Source organism: Falco rusticolus, chromosome 5 (genome assembly GCF_015220075.1).
Source record: "Falco rusticolus isolate bFalRus1 chromosome 5, bFalRus1.pri, whole genome shotgun sequence".
In the NCBI taxonomy this organism is placed as follows: Eukaryota; Metazoa; Chordata; class Aves; order Falconiformes; family Falconidae; genus Falco; species Falco rusticolus.
In genome coordinates this window covers 27,819,575-27,842,361 of record NC_051191.1, presented here as the reverse complement: position 1 = coordinate 27,842,361, position 22,787 = coordinate 27,819,575, and the positions used below count along the sequence as shown (strand labels likewise).

At 43.4% G+C, this 22,787-nt stretch overlaps 1 protein-coding gene across 1 annotated transcript in view; it reads right to left on the bottom strand.

The window, feature by feature from the left end:
- ITIH5 (inter-alpha-trypsin inhibitor heavy chain 5) overlaps window positions 1-21,921 on the bottom strand; it is a 49,700-nt gene extending 27,779 nt beyond the window's left edge. The window contains exons 1-7 of the mRNA XM_037390119.1: window positions 21,689-21,921; window positions 17,844-17,888; window positions 13,681-13,844; window positions 12,375-12,482; window positions 10,326-10,576; window positions 2,050-2,219; window positions 1,373-1,489 (exon numbers count right to left, since the gene is read on the bottom strand). Of these exons, the coding sequence (XP_037246016.1) occupies window positions 1,373-1,489; window positions 2,050-2,219; window positions 10,326-10,576; window positions 12,375-12,482; window positions 13,681-13,844; window positions 17,844-17,888; window positions 21,689-21,808 (975 nt within the window). The 5' untranslated portion in view covers window positions 21,809-21,921. The remainder of the gene's footprint in view (window positions 1-1,372; window positions 1,490-2,049; window positions 2,220-10,325; window positions 10,577-12,374; window positions 12,483-13,680; window positions 13,845-17,843; window positions 17,889-21,688) is intronic.
- Between the last annotated feature and the right edge of the window lie 866 nt (window positions 21,922-22,787).

The window sequence follows — 22,787 nt, the reverse complement described above, 5'->3', positions numbered from 1 at the left end:
GATCACCATTGAAACCAGATAGTGAAGTTTTTAGCAGAGAGAGGAAGGTATATATACCCCCAGTGTCCTTGTTCAAAGACAGAGAACTGTCAGAGAATGACCACGGTCTCTGTTTGTCAAGGACATTTAGGCTAGTGTTGGTGGCCAAGGGGAAAAAAAAGGCTGTCAAATAACCACACTTTCCAGAAATGTCACCGTGTTCCAGGCAGCAGCTAAGGAGCTTGAATGGACTAATTACATCTCCTTAACTGTCCAAGGTACAAGTCCAAACCACTGGCCTTCAATCGTTCTAGTGGAGTTACAACATCACATCATCCGTACAAGCTGAAACTGCCTCATATTGGTGTCAACCTATGTGGAAAGTGTCATTTGTCACCGTCATTATCTCAGCCATGGTAAGAAAGGAGAAGGTAAAGATGTGGCCATCCAACAGAGAGAAGCCAAGCAACTTCTCTGTATCTCACGCCTGTGGAGCAAGTCTGCAAATGGAAGGAAACAATACTAACCCTGCCAGGACTTTTCTCCTTTTCTGTACAGATATAATAAGATGGAAATTGGATTTAACTCTCCAGTGTGAGTGAAGACTTGAGATACATCTGTCAAATCATTCAGAACAAAATTGAAGTCTTAATTCATCTCTGCTTCTAGTTTAGACTGATAATAATGTGTTGAGAGAGCATATTCCCCCCGGCATGGTGCCCTTCCAAGCCAACTACGTGGCTCCTGAACTGGAGATGGTTTTCATCTGTCCAGATCAGAGTGTTGAAGAAGCAAAAACATTTAGGTACCAGCCTGAACCATCCATGTCAAAGGTTGATTTTAAGTATCAGTGATGTTGGCTTGGTATGTTGGCTCACGCTAAGATCCGTGCCCTGGAAAAATGTCTGAGATTTGTGTTGAAAGATATTCTCAAATAGGACAAGTTTAGCTTTCTTTCAACAGAACCCATTTAGTTATACATTGCTAAGGGTTTTGCCAAGGTAACTTAAAGACAGCAGTATCTTCTCTCTGCTGTTAAGCTTGGATACAATGGTCTCCTGAATGCACTTTGTTGGGAATTCTCCCTAATCTGCCTCTTTTCAAACTGCTCAGAATGGAACTGCCCAGGATAATCCTATCTGCAGCATCCTAGCTCAGTTTTGACAGCACCAGCCTTTTTTACAGAGTGATTAAGTCCTCTGCACTTCTTGTCCCCATCCCAGTCCCACTAACAAGATAACTTCTCATTGCAAGTAAATCATCCACCTTGAGGTGTCTTCAGAGCCTCCTTTCAACTCAGATATAGCAAACGCTTTGTAGAAGAACCCATCTGATGAGACGAAGTCTGAACCAAGCTCTTTGCAACCAGTCTATAACAAATGCAAGGACTCACCTGTTTCAGTTTTGTTCCCACCATGGAAGCACTGCTGTCAAGCACAAATACAACGTTCTTTGGCAATGGAGGAAGATCTGTCGGGGCAAAGTAGTGCACGAAATACCCATTAAGAATCTGTGGAGAGCAAGGAAGTCGGGAATCAAAAGTAGATCATGATGCAATGTTCCACACATATCATTATGGTATATTTGGTTGGACACACCTGATCCTGCTTTCAAGGTTTGTGCCTACACTGAAGGAAATGAACGCCCCTTGGTACCTCTCTTAATTCTGGTCCCCTGTTTATCCAGACTCAGGGAGCCTACTGAAGCTCTCTGCATCTCCTTCCATGGTGGACATTGGAGTTTCTTTCCAAATGTAGTAAGGATATAATGTATGTACCCAGGGATCAGAACCCCAACATGCATTTGGAGAACTAGCCTTATTTCTAGAAATATATACAGCCAGTATAAAGTGAAGTGTAGATACAAAAGAAATTCAATGAAGTAGGTACCTGTGGTTTTTAAGTCCATCTTGTGGCTGCCAACTGGCTGGTTTTATTTCGGATAGTTCTTACAAGACTGAGAAGCAACCTTCACTTGGAAAGCATTTTCTAGGACATTTGAGCATGAAAGACATTGAACCACCATAGGTACAGTTAATAAAACAGAAAAGACGACCCATGTGTACAGTACCTGAATATCCCCAACACTCAGCTCCCTATTGACATCATATCTAATTATGAAGTCTCCCAAAATGCCATTTCGGGCGATCCTGGTTTGCTCGACAACACTGGGGTTGAATGTAACTTTAGCTAAGGTTTTGGTATGTCCAACTACAGTAGAAGGAGGAGGAGAAACATCACCTGTTGAGATAAAACCACAATATTACAAGTTTCCCCCGTTGTCTTACAGATGTCTAAGAGCAGCACACACAGGATTACCATGCAGTCAGGTCAACTAGCATAGTTACATACTGAGGTTTAGATATTCAGCTCACCAGTGATAAGAATGTAATAACCCCTCCCCTCTAATTCTAAACTGAAACCAACATTGCAATGCTATCAGGGATATAAATGTTTAGGCAAAATTCCTGTGCTCACTTCTGCTTGGAGAACCGAACTCAAAGGCTAGATATTTTCTGTAGGATTGTTAATTGTTTTCTGTAAATAATGAACACACAACATTAGACATGCATGTGGTATTCAATCCAGCCAGCTCTAGACGTCTAAAATTCAGATCCTATACCTGAGATCCTGCCAGTCAATGAAAGTATGATTCATGTGACCTGTTTAAACATTTCCTCTAGGATTAGATGAATCATGTTGTAGATTCCTCACTGTTGATTATAAAGAGTTCTTGAAGTTACCTGCTCAAATGTACTGTAGGCATGTGAGGTGGTCAGGATTAACCTGACTAATTGATTGCTTGATCTGACAAGCATCTTATATGTAACGTCTTCATCTGAACAACTCAGCTGACTATGTTCAGCAAAAAGTTATCAGTGTATTTGCTGCAGTTTCAGTCTTACTGATTGAGACAAAATCCAACACTTGCTAGTGCAGTCATGCAAACTGCATCCCCGCAGTGTAACTCACCCTAATCTCCAACAGCTGTTCCTGAGGCAATGAAGACAGATGTGCCTTTCAGAAGGCATCTCAGAGAAAGACAATAATTTAGGTCTGAGTCACCCTGAAGGAACCTCTGCTTGTCTTGTTAGCTGTGTTCATTTCCTAAAGTTGAGGGTTATGGCTATTCCTTTTTGTCTCTCTGTGTGGCCAACATCCCACCTTACTCTTGGTGTGCCAGCTGCTCATTCCCTGTGAAGTCCATAAGGACCCCTACATGAGACTGACCAAAGGTCAGATTTGGCCTTGAACTTTGCCAGATTTTGAGGGGTTTCCCCCTTATCCTAACTAGCTATTGAAACACCAGAACAGTTTCTCAACTGATATTCTTCTGGAGTGCTTCAACTCTCACAGTGATTATTCCAACACTCCTCTGAGCCATGGAAGTTCTATGATATCTGCTCATGTGCTGATTAAAATTGGTGGCAATGAGCTACTTAATTATACTGGGGAGGAGTGTTCTCAAATCTTTGCCAAAGATGGCCCAAGAAGTCTGTGGTATGGCAGGGAAAAGAAAAGATGGGTGAGATTCAGTTCCAGTTTAGGTGTTCACAATGCAAGCCTGAGCTTATTTTCTAGGATCCCATTATGCTCAGTGGAGATCAGGTCAAGAGTGTCAGGGGAGATTAGGTTATGATACATCTGGCCAGACTTAGACATCTGCTTTAGGATAATTTTAATTATGTGCTATACCCCATTAACAATACTGATCACAATGACAAGATGCAGGCAGTCCTGGAAGGCTCCTTTCCAGGGATTCCTATAACACCATGTAATGACAAGTGGCATTTCTCCACCTTTGTAAAGTGCTCTGAGCAGCACTGGAGGAATGCAATGTGTCATCTGTATGCAACATCAAACACGATCCACCTCACATCTAGATCCCACAGGGATTTAAAAAACTGAATACATATGAAGGCCATTTAACAAGTAGGAAAGTGGACGTATGGAGTGGTTATCTAACTTACCTGACTTCCTATAGGTCAAAGTCCATAGAAATGCTGGGGCTAGGGTTTCTTGTGCGTTTATAAAACTATCAGCCAAACCTAAAGTGCTATGTACAATCTAGACTCTTCTAGACAAAGGAATGAAAGAGTCATAAATCAACATCACTTTAGGATGTGATTTCCGTGGTGGTTTGGCTTTATTTTTATCGCTGTCCTAGGAGTGCCTTTGAACAGACAAAGCACAAGACCATACTACTGAGTCAGGGAAGTTTTCTCATAGGCTCAGCTTCTTCTCAAATAAATTATAGTTGGAGGACCTGGAACATGAGACAAACTCATCAACAAAGTCTTGACCAAGAAGTCTGAATGACAGATGTTACTGAATTTAAGTAAAGTCAAGAACTGACTCTGTATCATGGCTTCTCTGACTGTGCCAATTCCAATCCATTCATCCTGATGGAAACAGAGAAAAGTCGCAGCCAGTACACTGAAATCACTTAGGGACACTAGTGCTGGATCTTAAAGGAGGTTCATAAAATGATTAACCAGAGCTTTGACATTTTTTTCTAAAATCTGTGTACAGTTCAGATTTCTCCTGTCGAAGAAAAAATCATAAATCAATAGCTCTGTAAGATTTTAACTCTATCTTGATTTTTTTTTTAATTTTATAGCTGCCCTTTGATCTGATGAATCGACAGATGTAATATGTTTTTAACACACAATACATCAGATTTGCTTGTGTTTGCCTTCCTGGATTTTCCATCTGTCTTCTATCACTCTAAAATCCCATTTAACTGCCAGTTTGTGGGAAGTATCCACAATTCATAGAAATGGCTTAACAGTTCATTTCTATTTTGTGATCTGTTTGAGGGTTTTGCATTGCTTCTTCTCAACTGCTGAAAAGCAAGCATTGTCCTTGGTTAGGCTGCCTGGCCATACCACATCAGGGTTACCCTCCTTATACCTACTGCACGTATACATCTGTGGCTGTGGCCTTTGGACTTCATATCTGTGTTTCTCTGCCATAGGTACACTGATGGGTGAGCACAGTATGCTGCGCACCACAACATGAGTGCCAGTCCTAGCATTTCTATGGACTCCGACCATCTGAAATTATCTGAATTAGGTAGGTAGCCACTCCATGCCTCAGTTTCCCAACCTGTTACATGGGCATAATCACATGTATCCCATCCTGTAAAGCACTGCGGAATCTAGATGGGATCATGTGGATCACATTATATTCCTCTACTACTCCTCAAAACACCCATTGGAGGTGAGAAATGTCATCCCCTGAAACACAGACAGTGCTTTAGGAACTCCTGGAAAGGAGGTTTCCAAGGCTGCCTTTGGAAAGCATATGACATAGCCATTGTCAGTGACACAAATAGCTGGGGAAGCTCTCCCATCTTCTTCATAGCCGTTCATCTCCCGTCTCCAGGATGGAGAGTAAAATCAAAAAACAGTCTGATGGACAAGATCCAAAATACTTTTTTTCCCCTGGAATAATAGAAATTAGGTCTATTAGATAGAAGATAATAAATAATAGAAGTTATCAAGTTCATCCCATGTTCACAGACCTAATCCCTTCCTACTTGGTTTTATGACATGGTCTGGAAACAGTCCAGACCTCCATTCATGGGAACTCAGTACCTGCCCTTGCCAGTCCTTTCCAGAGCTTCATTTTTTTTCACTGTTAGACATTTTCAATGTCTAATTAACTTTTTTTCTGGATTACAAACCCATGACTTCTTGTTCTTTCTGTTATTGACACAGAAAGCACAGTATTCTTTCCCTCCTTGCAGTAGCCTTCTGTATATTTAAATGCAGTTACTGTGTTTTCCCCCATGTTTCTTTTTTTAGGCAGCACTTGATATCTGGATTACAATTACTCTCCTCTGTTTATTGGCCCAGTTCTTTTCAAACAAGTGACAGAAAGGAAAATCTATGAGATATTGCAGCGTACAGAGTATGGATGAGCTCCAAAGACCTGAGCTGGTCTGTGCTCATGCTGAGATAATTAACAGGGCCTTTAGACAAACTTTCCACCAAATTCAGCTAAAGAAGTAAACAGAGCAGGAAAAAGCATTTTTCATATGAAACTGTAGTCCTTACATGATGAACAGGTAAACCTAAATTATTTTGGGGACTGGAAGAGGCAGGATTAGAGCTCAAATGTTCTTCCTCCACTAACACGTGGAAACTTCCAGACAACTGTGATAAGAAATTAAAACCTTTCTGAGCCATATGACTTTGAAGAGAAATAGTAATTCTCAAGCAGCCTAGTGTCTCCCTGCCTAAGTCCATAAGTAGTTCTCATGCCACTGTGCTGGAGCAAAAGGATGAGGACAGTCATCACAAAGGATGCTGGGTAGGACATCATTCAGAAAATGGCTCCATTCTGAGGTCAGCAGAGAAAGCCAGGATCATTGGCCTCAGTGTCTCCTGTTTGGGGATTTGAAGTGACAGAAGACAACACCTGCACATGCCAAAAGATCACTTTCCAAAACTCACATGCCTAATATCTTCCTTTGGGAAAAATACAGCTCCCAGATGGAGGTGTGTGACCAGGAGTCACTGGCAAAGGAAATATCCTGGAAAGACCCTGTCATCACATTGTCTCTGCTCTGTATTCAGAGAGGATGTACACAGGACTTTCCAAGAGTCTCTCTATAGCAAAGCACAGCTTTACTTTTCATAAATCACTGGAAATTTGTGGAACCAAGTCCAGCCTTTTGTCTTGGTCCCTTTCAGCCAAAACCAGGTAGAGCTGGACTCTTCACTGCTTCTGCTCCTGCTGCTGTGATTTCTGCACTATTTTAGAAATGGCAAAATAAAGAGTGTCCTTCACTCTTTTTCATTAAGGGATAACTTCTGTCTATAGGTCTTTAAGTTTTGTCTGTTCTGTTCATCACAGACTGTATGGATACTAGCAGTTTGGGTGGAGTCAAAAGTGCAAATCCTGAATGACCATTAAACAGAGAAATTGTTTTTCTGCTATGCATGGTACATTGGCTGTATGGATAGCATGTAGAAAGCACCACAAATGTAAGAGGATTTGTCCATGAAATAAAGGCAGATCAGCCTTTCATCCACTTTTGGTCATCTAAACTATCACGGAGGTCTTTTTCATTAGTTTTATTAACAGTGTTTATTGCCACAATAGGTTGGCATTTCGGTTATGGACATCAGAGTACAGAGCAGAGTACAGAGCTGGTGCTGATCATTTGAAGCTGTAGATGATTCCAAAGACAAACGCATTTGATTTTCAACTTAATTTGCCTACCCTACACTGGATCTTCAGGAGCTATACTCAGAAATACAATGTAGTTTCTTATCCAGGTCAGTCAGAGTAAAAAAGTATCTTAAATGACTTGTGAAGCTACATCACAACCTCAACAATGGTTTCAGGCTGGTGGCACTTCGGACATATTACTCAAAATGCCGTTTAACTGATGACTTGGTGTCACAATACATTTTTCAACCAATACTCTCAAGGTAATTTGTTAATATTTATCAAAATCTGACATCTTACCATTAACCTTGAGATACTATAGACATCTTTGTAGACATAGGAAACTGAGGAAGAGTTTTCATGACATATTCAAATTCAAACCAGTCAGGCAGTACCATTTTCAAATGTGCAGGCCTCCATTCCTTATTCAGTCATTTTTTTGAGTCATGACCTGTCATTTAGGGCACCACAGGTAACACAGTATGGCAGCATCTGGTCTGGCATCCCTTGCTGGCCACTTACTAGATTGCTATCATGCTTTCCAGTCAAGTGATACTGAAGAGTTTTAAGCCACGGGAATTCAAGCAGAGACCAGACACTGTCTTCTTGATGGTTTACTCCCAGTTTGCAGACTGCCAAGCAGCCAGTCTTTAAATTTTAGACTTCCAGTTCACCTGTCTTTCACCTAAAAACACATAGCCTTCCCCGGAGGTCTCACTGGATGTGCAAATCTCATGCTCTTGGGTCTCTAGGTGTCACATGAGCAAGAAGGCTTTGCAGGGAGGATCTAATGGCTCAGATGTTTTGGGTTTTGAATCAAGCTTGAAAGATGACAGCTGACTGGAACAGAGTGGATTTCCAAGTGAAATGCTCTTTGCCTTGGCCTTGCCCTCCCTAGGAGTGTTCTTGGGATTTGCATTTGTGTTTAGAAAGGCAGGAAGTTCCTGTTGTCTGCTCTGAGTGTGACTGATCTTGTTGGCAAGAAGAGGTCACAAGCAATAATTCCCTCCTATTCAAAACAAGCTGTCCTTCTCTGTGACTTGCATTAGACCCTTCTGAGACCCTCTGTCAATTTGGGGTTGGGGTGGGTGGGGGTGTGTGTCTTTTTTTTTTTCTTCTTTTTTTTGGTCTGGATGCTGGTAATGTCCTAATCTCATCTTGCTTCAAATCAGAAAGAAGCTCAGCAAACCTACTGAATTCATTAACCCTATACACTTATCTCAGTGGCAGTCACCTGAGTACCCATGAGGACTTGGTCTGACAGAGATACAACCCACTCCCAACTGCCTATGATGGACCTCAGAAGTGTGTTTGGCATTTCAATGACTTCCATAGCAGTGATTTCACCACAGCTAACAGATTTCACCAACTGTATAGGGCAATTCCAAACAGAAAGGGTCTGTAATTGAATGCTGAGCAAGGATAAAACACAGAGAATCTGAGCTTCAGTTGCATTATCCATCCTGCAGTGGGACATCTATTTTATATATGTTTTACTGGCTAGGGAGCATTATGGAATCCTAGAGCTTGGGCCCATTTTCATATGAGCTGTTTAAAATCTAAAGCACGGTGCCAAGAATGCTGACAGATTGCCATTTGGATAGCAAGTTATGAGAGTTTTCCCTGTATGTCATTTATGTCATAGGAATTTCCATACTGCACTAGACCAACAGTGTATCTGCTCTGCTTAGTCTGTCTCTAACATTGATCAATGCCAGATGTTTTTCAGGAAACCATATGCCACTATGCACTATGATACTCCTTGATAGGTGGAAAAGGCTTCCTTCCTCTCCTAATGAGGAACAGAGCACATTTATCATGCAGTGCGTGGATGTATGGCAGAGGGACTAATTAGCTGTATGAGGCTTGACCCTGAAGCTAGTCCAGGTCACTGAGAGCCTTGATTTCACTGTGATTTGGATGAAATCAGCAGGATCACACTGAACAGTCAGTTTAACTCCAGTTCATATGCTTTAGGAACTTTACCTGGCAGACATGAACAGCTCCACTGATTCTGCTGACATTATGTCACTTGGAGTAACTGAGGTTCAAATCCCACAAGACTCCGCATCCCACTTCCAGGTCAGACTCTCCCTCTTTTTTTGGTGAGAGTTTCTTGTCAACATGTCAACATGTAGCAATCACAGCATCCTGTGCTCCTCACTGTTAGTTAACTCTGGAAAAAATTACCTTTACGCTGCCTGAACAACAAGTAAGGACAGTCGGGGGTAAAATTAGATACTCAGACCGCACTTCGTGCTTTGACAAAACTTGGATTTTCCTCTTGGAACTTCCCATGTTCTAAAATGCAGGATTTCCTATCTGCCTTGGCATGGAGGGATGGAAAAAACAATTCACTTAAAATAAACAGTTCCCAAGAGATATGGAGCCAGAAGACAGCCTGCTCAAATGCTGAGCCCAAGGCCTGAAGGCCCAGTTCAAAGCTCATAAAGACAATAGCAAACAAAAATACTATTGAGTTGACTCAGATCAGCCCTATATTCATTAAGCTTCAAAGTTCTCACATACTTATGCACACATATCACATACAGTCAGTCATCTATAATAAACAGAATAAAAGCCATTAGCTTTTATGATAAGATTGAATTCCCACCACTGAAACATACAGTTCATAATCCTGAAATCCCTCTCCCATTGTAGCCCTTATACCAGCTTCCATGAACCTGGAGATCGCCCTGCCAGTGAATGACAGATCTCTAAATAGGCTGATGGCCTGCAATGCTTAGAGACATGCTCATCACTCAAACGCAGCCACTTCTGGGGTGGAATGTACCTTTCAAACAGTCAGTGATGCAGGAGTTAAGAAGGGAAAGTGAAAAATGTATGTTTCTGAATAAAGCCATGGTTTGTATTTCCCAGAACAATTTCTCTAATGAGCTGCTAGCATTCATTTTTCTTGCTGTCTTCAGGAGATGCATCCTCCAGTTTCTAATACAGTCTTGATCTTAGACAATGCTGCTTTAATACAATGTTGGGGTTTTGTTTAATGCCTCATTTGGAGCAGAGGGAAAGCAAATAAAACACCAGCCTACACAATTACCCAAGACTGCCTTGAAGAACTCCCAACACTGCCAGTCCAGTTCCTGAGAAGTGATTAAGGCCCCATGAGTAACAGAACCACGGGTCATAAAACTCTCTCCTTACCTTCAACTTTCCCATTGCCCTTATGCTTGCTGTTCCGAAGGGGAGGCACTTCCAGTGAAACTATGCCTGAGTTCTCCAGGATGTTCACCTCCACTCGTAACCTCCCCACCAGCTGCTGGGGCCGGATGCTGACCGTATACTCATATTTTCCCAGTCGCCTTTGCAAAAGCTCTTCGTAATGCAGTAGGAACCTGGCCTGCATCTTGCGAGGAATGAAGACAGAAGCTTTGAATGTCTCATAGCCATTCTCCCTGGAAGGAAAATCCAAAGACACCTTCACACCCAGCACACATCACACACCACCTCCTCCAGTGAACAATGGATCTGGATTTTGTTGTTCCAATGAAAGTATTTCTTATCATTGAATATGTGAAACCAGCAAGAAAGAAAACATCATAATGCTTCTCAAAGCATTGAGCTTGTAGAAGGTTTCTACAGGAAGAAAGGTCTTAAAAGACAAGATGACTTCTTGTGGAGAGGTATATGACAGACATGTATGACATGGAGCAGGGTGAGAGGACAGGCTGTCTCTTGGTTTCTTACAGGGAGTCCAGCTACCAAGCACTGATATAATTCCAGGGACTACTATCTGTGAAGGTAAAATAAAAAAGCCACATAAAAAGAATGAAAGCCACATATAAAGAATGGAAGTTTTTAATTCCATGTAGGAGTAACTTCAGAACTCACTGATGTGAGGTTTTATTCTGGTCTGAAAATGATAGCCTATTCAGCTCTTCCTGATTATGCATTCATGTCGGAAAAGTGCTGCTATCCCAGGTAACTGGGAATAGGGCAGGATTTTTCAGAGCAGCAAAATCCATCCCATGGCGCATCTTTTTGAGAGACATCTGGGGTAATTTGGGCACCTGGGAAAGTAGTCCACAGTGCTGCTGAAGTGCATGCAGGTGAACATAGATACTTTTAGATCATCAAAGGGACGGGACTTTCTTCCAGTGTTTGGCCAAGAAGACTGAACACAGTCAAGTAACACAACTGCAAAAGGCTTCTTGTGGTGACTAACTTTGCAGTCTTTAAGTTATAACTCATTGAATTTCTGTGTGCCTGTGGTGGCGTGCTCCCTCCACCCTCCCCCCACTTAAGCCATAACCACCAGCGGGGATTGTGTTGGCTGCATCCAGCTTACTCTGGACTTTGGGGGATGGATGGGAACACAGTAGCCAAGGATTGGAATGGTGACCCCGATGTCTTGCTGGTATGCAAATAAGACTATCTGACTTTATAAACAGTGGATAGCCCAGGGCCTGTTGAGCACTCCTGCATGGCAGCAGACTGCATGCCAGGATGTCTCCTTGAGTAGGGAAACCTCTGAAGACTACTCCTCGAGGCTGAGACATTCCTTGCTGCAACAGATTCTCAGTAAGTGATTAATAGCATGCTAAACTTTGAAATCTTAGCTAAGTGATATGAAGAATTGATCATGCATATATAATCCTTTAGACGTAAATGGATGACCAAGTCTGGGACTAGGAGTGGACTAAGCTGCACCTAGACTCTTCTCTGAGAAGGAGTTTAGAATGCAAGGGAATCCTTTCTGAACCTCATAACTCAACAGGACGGTCTCCCTGACAGTTTTGCCTGACCCTGTCCTCTGTACAGCAAATAATCAAATGTAGCTTGCCATCTAATCTTGTTAAACCACTGTCACATTTACCATTGAACTTTGTTAACTCACTACTTTATATCAATAAAGTATATTGTTGCTTTTCTCTTAGAAGTGAAGTGCATGACTACATCTGCAACAGTGCCTTAATTTTCCTGCCTGTTATTCAGGAAGTAACAAGATTACTTGCCCTCTCTAGTACATCCTGGAGTATCTTGGAAGTTAAAATGTTGTGTAACAAGTTTATAAAAGGCCACATGCAATTTTACATGACTTGGAGTATAGGAATGACACCAGGCAGCACAGATAACATTCTGTTTAGGTACTTCTTCCTGTAAATGCATGGATGGGTATGCCAAAGCAGCCAAAATAAATATGGGAGGATAATACATCATTTCCCAGAACACAGCCAAATAAACAACACTTACCTTCCATCTGCAGGGCTTGGAGGTTTCATCTGCCTTGTTTTGTCATCACTGCTGTGTTTCTTTTCTTTCCCTGTGACCTCCCCATAATAGGTCTTGTTGCCGATACTCCTGGAGAGAACAGAGATGTCAGCATGGTAACTTTGCACCCATATACAGCTGTAGAAGGCTTCACAGACTGTGCCCATGTGAATAGGCTAAGTGTGCTGCTGGTGTAACTCCTGGAGTCCACTTGAGTCACTGAGACATGAACCAACTTAGAGGTTCCCTGGCTGGTTATACCAGCAGTGTACTTTTTCAGTCCAGCAGTTTATCTCTCTAAAATGCCAGTTTTTTAGAGTAGGTAATCTCCAAAGCATAAGGATGCAAACCAGAAAGCAAAGCAACTGCCAAAAATCTCAGTGAGTACTTTTTTTTTTGTCTGATCTTGGATCCACCATCTGTATCAATACCATGGTGATATTCAGGATGACTGCTTTCAAGTAGCTGCCTCCTGACTAAAATGCTGCTCCCTGGGAATGAGTTACAGGGCCATGGATTCTGTAAGGAAACAGCCCTTAACATACATTTTGGCTTGCCAATGGCAGAAGACTGTTCTTCCTCCTATTCAGTCCAAACTGAAGCCCTTCTAAAAGAACAGGTCCCTATCTGCTATGATCGGGTCCAAAGTTGTGGGCCCAATATCTACCTATAGAGAGGATCTGAGCATGACCAAACCAAACATGTTTTTGAAACCAAAAGCTTAATTTATTCCTTAGTGAGTCATTTCAGTATTAGCTTGGTTGCCCTTTACTTGTTTGATTATCCACAGAAAATGATTAGCATCTCCAGCAGCAAGTGAATCCGTCTGCTGGTTGGAGTTGACTCTTCTCCATTAGCAATATGGAGAACCTGGAACAACAAGGAGCTTCTTAGGCACGACAGTCTGTTATGCAAGACAACTAGATTGTGTACCAGTGTTGCTGAAACTTCAGTTGGAATGGTTTCTGAGAGATACGACAGATTTTTCCAGTTCAGAGAGAGAGGAAAAGAAGGGAGTTGTTAAAAGATACTCAGATGGGAAATAGAGTAATTTTCTTCCCCGTGTACATTGGGGACTTGAATCTTAGCATGCAGTCATCCAAGGACTTGCTTTGTGGCCATGACCAGTCTCAGATGGAGTATAGCATGTGTGTGGTTTTAATTTTCCCAAAGAAACACAAAAAGGCCTTGATAGAGTCCTGCTGCAGACTAGTTAGTTTTTGAAATTTCAGAGAACTATCTGTGGGATGGGAGAGCCATTGTCCACCCAGCTGTCAGCATTACTTACATGGTAAAGTTGGAGATGAAAGCTGGAGCTGGGATCTGCATCTCAAACACACCTTCTCGTGCCTCAGATCCGCTGTTCACCATTGTGCACGACACCGTGGTGAAAGCATACCGAGAAATGATTGTGGATCTCACAGTGAATTCAGACATCCGAGGCCTGGTTTCCTGCAGGTATTGAAAGGTTACCTATTAACACTGACAGCTAGAAAACTCACCCCTTCAACTCTTCAACAGCTTTAATACGTCATACACTCAAGAAAATTACCACCCTATGAGTATTACACTCTGCATGAAAAATGGATTTTTTTCTGTCAACAGCAGACAGGGTGGGCTTGCCCTCAAACATTCAGGTGAGCTGCAAAAGGTAAGTCAGGAACATGGCACTGCCTGTGCTCACACACAAGAGCAAAGGCTACAGTCATTCTCCAGTGTTTGGGAGGGGTAAGAAGGATGAGAGCTCTGATTATGCCAGCCTTTATGCTGTGAAACACACTAATAAAATCCACGTATACCCTAAACTGCACCCTTCAACTATGACAATGTGAGGAGATGAGGATTAGTCCCTTATGTCCCGGGAAGAGAAGCCCAAAATATGTCTCCATAGGGTCCAGAACTATGTCACAGAACCTGCCCTGTGTACTGTGCATAAGAGCAGATGTAAGACCTCTTGAAAAACTGAGATAACTGCGTATGAAGCAGCACTTTCAAATTCATACAATCAGATGCATAAGTTACATAAACAGAAAAACCGTTGTTAATGGAGTCAACTGAGTCGTCCTCTGCTGAGAATCTATCCTGGATGTCTCAGCCAATGGATGGAGGAGACTTAATAAGAAACACTGACACCGTGACATCTCAAGCAAAATATTTTGAGCCTTTTAGCTCACATTGGATTCCTTCCAGCAGAGAAGCAGCAGAGACTGCAATGAATGACACATGATGTAGCAATGGAAGATGAAAGCCAATTTCTGCTTCTTGGGAATGTGTTTTTGTGCACAAGTCCTGAGTTGGAGCATTTCTCCAGTCTAACGTGTTTTTTGACAGCAATGTCTCCATGGAGCTCAACAGTTTTCTTCCTGGAAGACTTCAGAGTATTTAACTGTAAGCAGGCCATGAAGAAAGAATTCTGTACGTTGCCTTAAACAGTCAAAAGACCAAACCCTCAAAAGCAAAAGGCAGCTAAAGAGCAAAATACATTGCAAATACAGAGCAATTTCACTAAGCCAAACACAGCAAGACTCTTCCTACTGAGGCTGATAAAAAGTTGCAGCCACATGAGACTTGTGAAGACAAGAACGTGCTTTTCAGCTGCACTTGCAGGCTTTTTTTCTGAGCAAAAATAATTATCACAAATGGCTTAACAAAGGGAGCAAGTGTTTGTGTAAGTATGAAACAAGAACATTTCTGTGGTAGCTGATGGCATCAGAAGCTGTATTTATTACTGAGCAGCCAACTAACCAAGCTTCTGGGCTAGTGAGTTCCAGACAAATGGAAGAATGGGGATCCACTGGAAACAAACACAAAATGGTCAAAAGTCTTGGAATAAAGCCCCACCTGCCTACACTCTCAAGGTTTGGAAAGACTGATAAATGTGTCTCAGGTGAACCTAATCATGATAGATACCTTTAACACCTGAAGAATGTGTGATATGCTTTGTGTCCATGAGCATCCTGCTTAGCACAGGCTCAACTCACGTGGAGTACAATCACAAGAAGCTGGGACTTCTAGGGTGTGATTCATCTCATAGATTTCAGACAGCTCAGTGCAATGGATCTAGACTAGAGCACATCTGCTCAGATCTAATATCCACCTGCTTAGGCCACTAGTGGCTTTTACTCAATCACTGTTGATTAAAACTAGATCCTGCTGTTCTTAGGACCTTCCCTGATTCATAGGCATTGCTTCCTGGTCTCATTATTCTGAAAGTGGAAAGGATGGGGAGTTTTGATCAGGGGTAGAGTTGTAGGAACATTTTCAGGTATAATGAGCTAATGTTTCATTCAGTCTTCCACATTGCTAATAACCTCTGGCATAGCAAGGGATACATAGGATTTCATAACAGAAGCAAAGGAAAAAATCTGAAACTACAGCAAATTCTTTGATTCCAGATCTTCTGCTCTGAATTTCATCATAAGCTGTGAATTTAAACATAGCTGGCAGCTCAACAGTGAAAGTGGATCTAACCCTTTGCCTTTTATTTGAGATATGAGTGATTCTGCAGTGACAGATCTGACACTGAATGTAATGATGTATTCACCTGAAGTCAGAAAGTCTTTAGAATATGACAGAGGACATGGACTTGCCCTTGTTGTGACAAGAACATAAGAATGATTGCATTAGGTGAGAACAAAAGCAATTCTAATCCTGTAGCCTATCACTGGCAGAGATCAATAGTACATGCTCAGAGAAGAATGGAAAATTAGCCCAGCCTGTTCTGATACTACCCAGAAATATTCTCTCAGTTTTCAGTAATTTGTGGCTGAAGGAACTCCTGAGCCAAAGGGGGCATTTTTGTGCTTAGTAAACCTCTGTGGATTTTTCTTCTATGACTTTACACAGCTGCTTTTTAAATCCATGTAAACTTCTAGCTTCCACAACTTGTACCAAGGAGTTCAACAGCTTTATCGTGTTTTATAGTAGGAACTACATCACTTAGGGTTTTTTGCTGAATCTGCTATTTTCTGGCTTCAACTGATCTCTGTCATATCTCTTTATTCCACTGAAGAAACTCCAGTTCTGGTATCCTCACAGACTGAGGAACAGCAAAAAAAAATTAAAAAAAGACATTCAACACCTCTCCTTCCTGGTTGATAGGAGATGCTGTTGGAGAAAGCAAACACTCAATAAGGACATCACATACAACTAAGGATGAAAGAACTGATTAATCTTCCCATCCCTGGAAGGGATCTACCACTCCTTCTATAAAGAAAATCTAAACAGTGGGGGCAGAGGGAGTTTACAAACAGGTGCTTGGTCGGGCTTGGTGGGCAGCCCATGTTCCAGTCTGCAATTCTTGTACATTCCCTGGAGCTCTTGCACAATCCATCAGCGCCTGATGCTCTCTCTGACTTACAGCTGTGTAAATGCCTGTTTGTTTTCTCCACTTTTTATTAAGGCCTTCAGAAGATGAGAGGCATCACAAAGGGAAAAAAACCAATAATATTATAATATTATTATTACTGTGATTTATTATCCCTATGAAAAACAAACCTAGGGAATGCCAAAGCAGCAGATTAGCACACTGCTATGAGGCAGGTTGGCTGGATGCTTTTTGAAGGTGTCCTGGTTATTATGATGGACTGGGAGCTAAATTTTTCTTGCCAAACAAATTATTTTATGCTTGTTTACATCAAATGTTTGGAAAGACAGAAAAGAGCTGAAGATAAATAAAATACATTCCATGTTTTTACCTTCATCAGTTGCTTTCATCAAAACAAATTAACCGTATCTCAGATTAGAAATAATAAACTGGTAATAAGTCTGAGTTGCTCTCCTTTAGGCTGCTGATTCAAATCTGTCAAAGATCAAAGGGACCAGAAGCTATTAACGTGTGATGGCTGCTCAGTGTGTGAAATGAGTTCCTCCAGTTCTCAACTGGGAAGCCCCCATCCCTCAGAAAAGCCAGAAAAATAACTAGCTGTGAAGAGCAATTTCACTCCCGGTCTCTTCAGCCAAGTTTTGATCTAAGCCGTGCAATTCTCGGTGCAGCAATATAACTAGATCTCACAGATCTGCTGTACATCTAAAGCTTAAGTTCCTGTGCTGAAAGAAGGGTATCGGCTCCCTTGGTTTATTCCTTTCTTCAGTAAATTTCAATACAGAAAACAACAGAGATCCTCAGATTTCAAAGCAAACTCTCCCTTTCTCCTCACATTCGGTGAGATTTCATAAGGCTCACTGCATGGTTAAGGCTTGTAAGACTGGATGTTCTCTCTCTGAATCTGGGGTCAAGAAGATGGACCGGGAAGTACTGGAAGAACCTGTCCCTGCTGCATTGATCAAAATGAAGATTTTTTTTTTTATTTTTTATTTTTTTACCTAGAATCTCACTCTACTGTCACCCACTGACATAGTTCATTCCTGGACACAGGGGGACACACACATATAAACACAGAACAAGTGTAATTCCCATGAGGTGAAATAAAGACACAGTGTGATACATACCAGCCTCTGCAAAAATTTGGCCTGTCTTGGAACACGGCGTGCAACCTGCAAAGAGTTAAGGGCGTTAATGGAACCTAGTCAACTTACAGAAGACATGCCACTTGTTTAAATCCAGACATGGATTTGTGACCAATCACCCATGGCCAGGTTCAAATGTTCCTCTGGTTAAAATTAAAACCTGAATTTCTTCTATATTAACAGGCCCACTGATCAAAGCTCAGCAGCGGAATGCAGCTCCTGCAGGCGAGGAGGTACTGTGCATTTTGCAAATGCTACTTACCAAGAGACCCACTATATGAAGACAGGAACCTCAGCCTTTAAGTCCTGGGTGCTGAGTCCTGGCCCTGGAAGTCTGTTCCCTTACAGCTTCCTATGGGGTCACGCAAAGGCTCGGTGTCACTGTCTTTGCCCTGTTGCATGGTATACAGCACATAATGCGAAGGACTGCTAAATGATTCACAATGCTCATCAAATGCCACACAGGGCCCATCTACATCCTCAGGTAAGTAAACCCCGAAGCCCACTACCAACTCCAGATGTAGTCTTCCTCTGTGCAAGAGTGCTTAGCACTTATCGTGGGTTACAGACAGTGGGCAGGGAGAGGGCTGAGGGCATGACAAGCCCTGCAACCTGAGGCTGTCCTCAGCACAGTGTGGCTGCTTTGAGCTTCAACAGCAAGCAGGTTAACACCTAGCGCCTGAGTGGTGGGGCTTAGCAAGCATAACTCCATTCTGCTGCACCTGTGGACATGCTCCAAGGGAGGACCTGTGTAAATTAATGTTACAGGTTCAGCTTTATTGATATTACCTCAGCAACAGACCTGTTGCCTAAAACTCTCCACAGGTACTATGGATTTATTGTGCGGTGACAGTAAAGCACTAGTTATGTGCAAAAAGGGAATAAAGATATTTAAACTCAGCCACAGATTTCATCATGAAATGAAGTGCTTCATCTATGACAATGAAATCATATTCATTGTATTGCCCTTCACAACATATTCTCTGACTTCTCCCCTGCACATGGTGTAAGACTCAGCTTAGCAACATTTCCAAATCAAATCCCTCCCCTAAACAGAGAGTACAAGTCTCTTGTTGATGAGGAAAGCCAAGTGACTTCTTAAAATGTCAGTGAAACTCCAGAGAGCAGAGGAATGCAATTATATTTTTTTACCTGATTTGCCCTTTCTGTTGATTTACACTGAAATAACAGCAGTACTTGCCAAAGAGGTTATTTTATGTCTGTTTATATCGAGCATTGAAAAGCTCAGGAAAGCCCCAGGGAGAAATTAAAGTCTCCTTCACTAGAATCTTTATTATTTCCTTCTGCATTATTTTAGCCAACATCTTGTAAAATTAGAACCAAGGGAAAACAGCTCTCTTGGGAAATTCTCAATGGAGAGGAGAAGGAGAGGAGAGAGGGGAGAGGGAAGGAAATCTCTCCAATTTAAATTTTGGAAGAAACTTTCTGTCTGGATCTGTTTATCTCAGGCAAGTAAAGCACCTCCATCACTGTAGGTTCTTCAGAACAAGCCCAGCAAATGTCTATGAAGTTGGTCCTGCTTGGAGCAGAGGCAGAGATGAGAGATCAGTGGTCATCAGTGCTTTTTTTCTAAAGGATTACCTTGTGGAAAAAATCCACCTGTTGTCTTGTATGGAATGGTCACGATGGTTTTACTGACTTAATTAGTGAAACTGGAAATTTGGTTACTCCTTTTACTTTTTCCCACCACACACTCATTTTGTTTGTTTTCTTATTTGCATAAGGTGGCTTTTTATGACTCAGCTCCTTCAAAAGCTGCCTTCTAAAGTCTTGAGGATAACCAGGAGACATCAGTGAGTAGCTAAGGATCACCAGGTAACAGTATTCTGTTTGCTAGCATTTCATGACTACTGCCAAAGCACTGCTGCAGGGTTTATGATACTGATCCATCCATTTAACTGTTTTGGATCAGCCAGTTTCACTAGAAACTAATGGAACAATTTCCAAGTTACTATCAACCTTTAGCTTTAAAGCCTTCCAAAGCACTCATTAAAGCCCAGTAATTGCTAGCAGTGACCCCATAGCTGTTGCCCTCTGCTCGTCTTAGCATAGTATACAGAGAATAAGCTGGGCAGTAGCAACCCAACTACCCATGAAGAGCTGTCCAGAAGAACTACCTCTAGCAACAGTAATAACTAGCAAGCTTGTCAACTACCTTAGCAGAGTGGTCAATCTTTGGATAAGTCAACAAGTAATCCACACTCATTGCAAATACCACAATACTGCGAAGACCTGCGTCTGTATCTGCCTTTGTGTAGGAAGATCCTCGCAGGACGTTACAGTTACACACAGCCCTATGCATTCTCCTGAATCTGTTAGATACTTGTTTATGGTGTAGTATCTTGAGCTAGGGAAGCATCTGCCTGTTTGTAACCTGGCTTATGTTTAGTAGACAGACGTATGGCCTCTTCTGGATCTGGCTGTCCTAGGGAACTAGGTCACCAGCTCTTTTTATACAACCCTGCTTTTCTGTTGGAAGATACTGCTGCCATTGGTCTGCCAGCAACACAGTTCCTATGAAAACACCCCCATATATGCCTGAAGCAAGATCAGCCAGGTTATTTCAACACAGTAAGCCAGTTGCTTCAGCTTTGCAACTGATTTTCCCCCTAAAGCAGGTGAGTGTTCCCAGATAGCACTCCACTGCCGGGATAGTGGTGGAGGTACTCTCTCCCACTTGGGCAGGTGGGTCTGCAAGACAATGTTGGTTTGTGGCAGAATTCCCCAACAAGGAATATGTGTTCATAGCAATCCAGATCGATAACAAAGTTGCTGAGGTCCTCACAGTAGAGAGACATGGGCACTTCTGGAGGGAGATTCTTCCCATTTTCCCATTCTAGGTGGGATGAGTGACTGAATGACCAACTCTGAGACAGGTACAGATATATATGAAGAGTCTCACTCTTACCACTTACTATATGGCAGAAGATGCCAAATACAGGCATTTACTGACATTTTAGACACACAAGGGTATCCCCCCTGGTCTCCAGCAAGGCACAGGTCTTCCACAGATCCTGCATTGTATCTGCCAGTCCCATATGGCTGCTTCAGATACTACAGAGCTTCTCAGATCTGATCAAATTTAGGTAACTGATGCCCTAAGTGACCCAAAGTCACACATGGTATCTGTTACAAACCTGAAGGATGTGAGCACAGATCTGAAGCTCAGCCTTTTAAATCACAGCCTCCCAAACCACTACCCAAACCTTCTTGTTAACTTGCAAAACATTTGTTGCTTTTTCAGCCCCGTTTCCCCTGAAACTCTAAGCCACACAACAACACAGCATAACAGCCCTCACGTGCAGAATATATTTTCTTTCTTTGCTGGTCAAGATTCATTTTACAAGCTGGAATTCATGTGTTTTTTTTCAACCAGCACGAGTTAAAAATCAAGTATGGTAAGACTGAGACCATAGGCAGAAAAACTTTCCCCCGAGCCTGAAATACTCTGAATTGCTCAGACTGGCATGAGGCCAGGACACTGCGTTAACTCCCTTGTCCCTGCGACATGCCTTGTTAGCACAGCTATGGGGGTGTCAGCTTTGAACCCATCCCCTGGCAGCAGCACCCATCACAGGAGGGTGCCGGGGCTCCCCTGGCTTAGCACCTCCAACAAACCGCCTTGCTCACTAGCAGCAGCCTCCCACAGAGCTGAGCTCCTGCCACAGCCACGGGCATGCTGCAGGGACAGGTGCAATAAACGCGGTTTTAGCAAACTGCCCTGCGTCTGAATAGTGATGGTTAAGAGGGGACAAGCCAGCCCCGGCCACCACATGCTCCCAAACGACAACCGCCTTAAAACCTACTTCTTCCATGATGCTGTAGTCTGCCATCAGCTTCTCTTCCAGGTACCTTGCCATCAGCTCCGAGTCGGGCTGCCCCGCCGAGGTGGAGAAGCCCCAGCAGAGCCACAGCCAAAGGATCATGGTGGAGGGGGAGCTCCGGCTGGGGCTGCAGCCCCACAGGTGAGAGGAGAGCCCCGCTGCCTGCAGCCCTGCCTGTGCAGCCCGACGGCTGCGGGGAAGCTGACAGGAGACAAACCGACCCACCCTTTTCTCCTCCTTCCCAGCTCGGGACCGGCCCCTTTTCTGCTCAGGGTGGCTGCCTGTGCTGCCAGGGGCTGCGGGGAGTCCTTGCAGGGTTTCCATCCTGCAGCTGTTCCCCTCAGCTGGGGGTCCCGTGGGCCACCACCGTGTCCCTCTGGACACCACCCTCCTCCTCATCCCCTAGCTTGGCTGGTGCAGCGGAGAAGGGTGGCACCAGAGGTCCCTGAGGTGCTGCTGTCTATCACTTTGGCAGCACCCCAGCCCCATGGCGGCCCTCGGCACGGGAGGAAGGCCAAGAAGACATTTCTTTCACCTGGCTGGGGTCTGAGGCAGGGCCTAAGATGGCCGTTGAGGAGCTGGTGCCCAGTGCCAGGGGGAGCTGGAAGGATGTGCTGGGCTGCTGGGGTGTCTTCTCATGGGGTCAGCCATGGCATCAGGCAGGCCCGAGCAGCTTATGCCACAGTCCGTATTAAAAAGCACCCCCTTAGGGGGCACATCCCAAGGACATGCTTCAAGGCCGGGGCTTTACCAAGGGCTAGTAAAACCCTCTGGTTTCACCCCCTCTGAAGGGACACCTTCTCCTTTTCCGCAGTCTGGAGAACCCTGGTTTGTTTGTGGAAGCTGCCCCCCAGGCCCACCACCCTGGCTCAGGGCAGGGCTCTCTCCACACCCTCACCCTGGCACCCTGCCTGGCAGCCAGGTGCCTCCCCGCTGGCAAACACCGCCAAGACCCATTGTACTTTCACCCCTCTCTCATCATCTGGACTCCACTTCTCAGCTGGGCAAAGCTGAGGGGAGCCTCCCACTCTTCCCTCCAGTTTCCCAGAGGCAGAACCCTCTCCTCCGCCAGCAGCCCCAG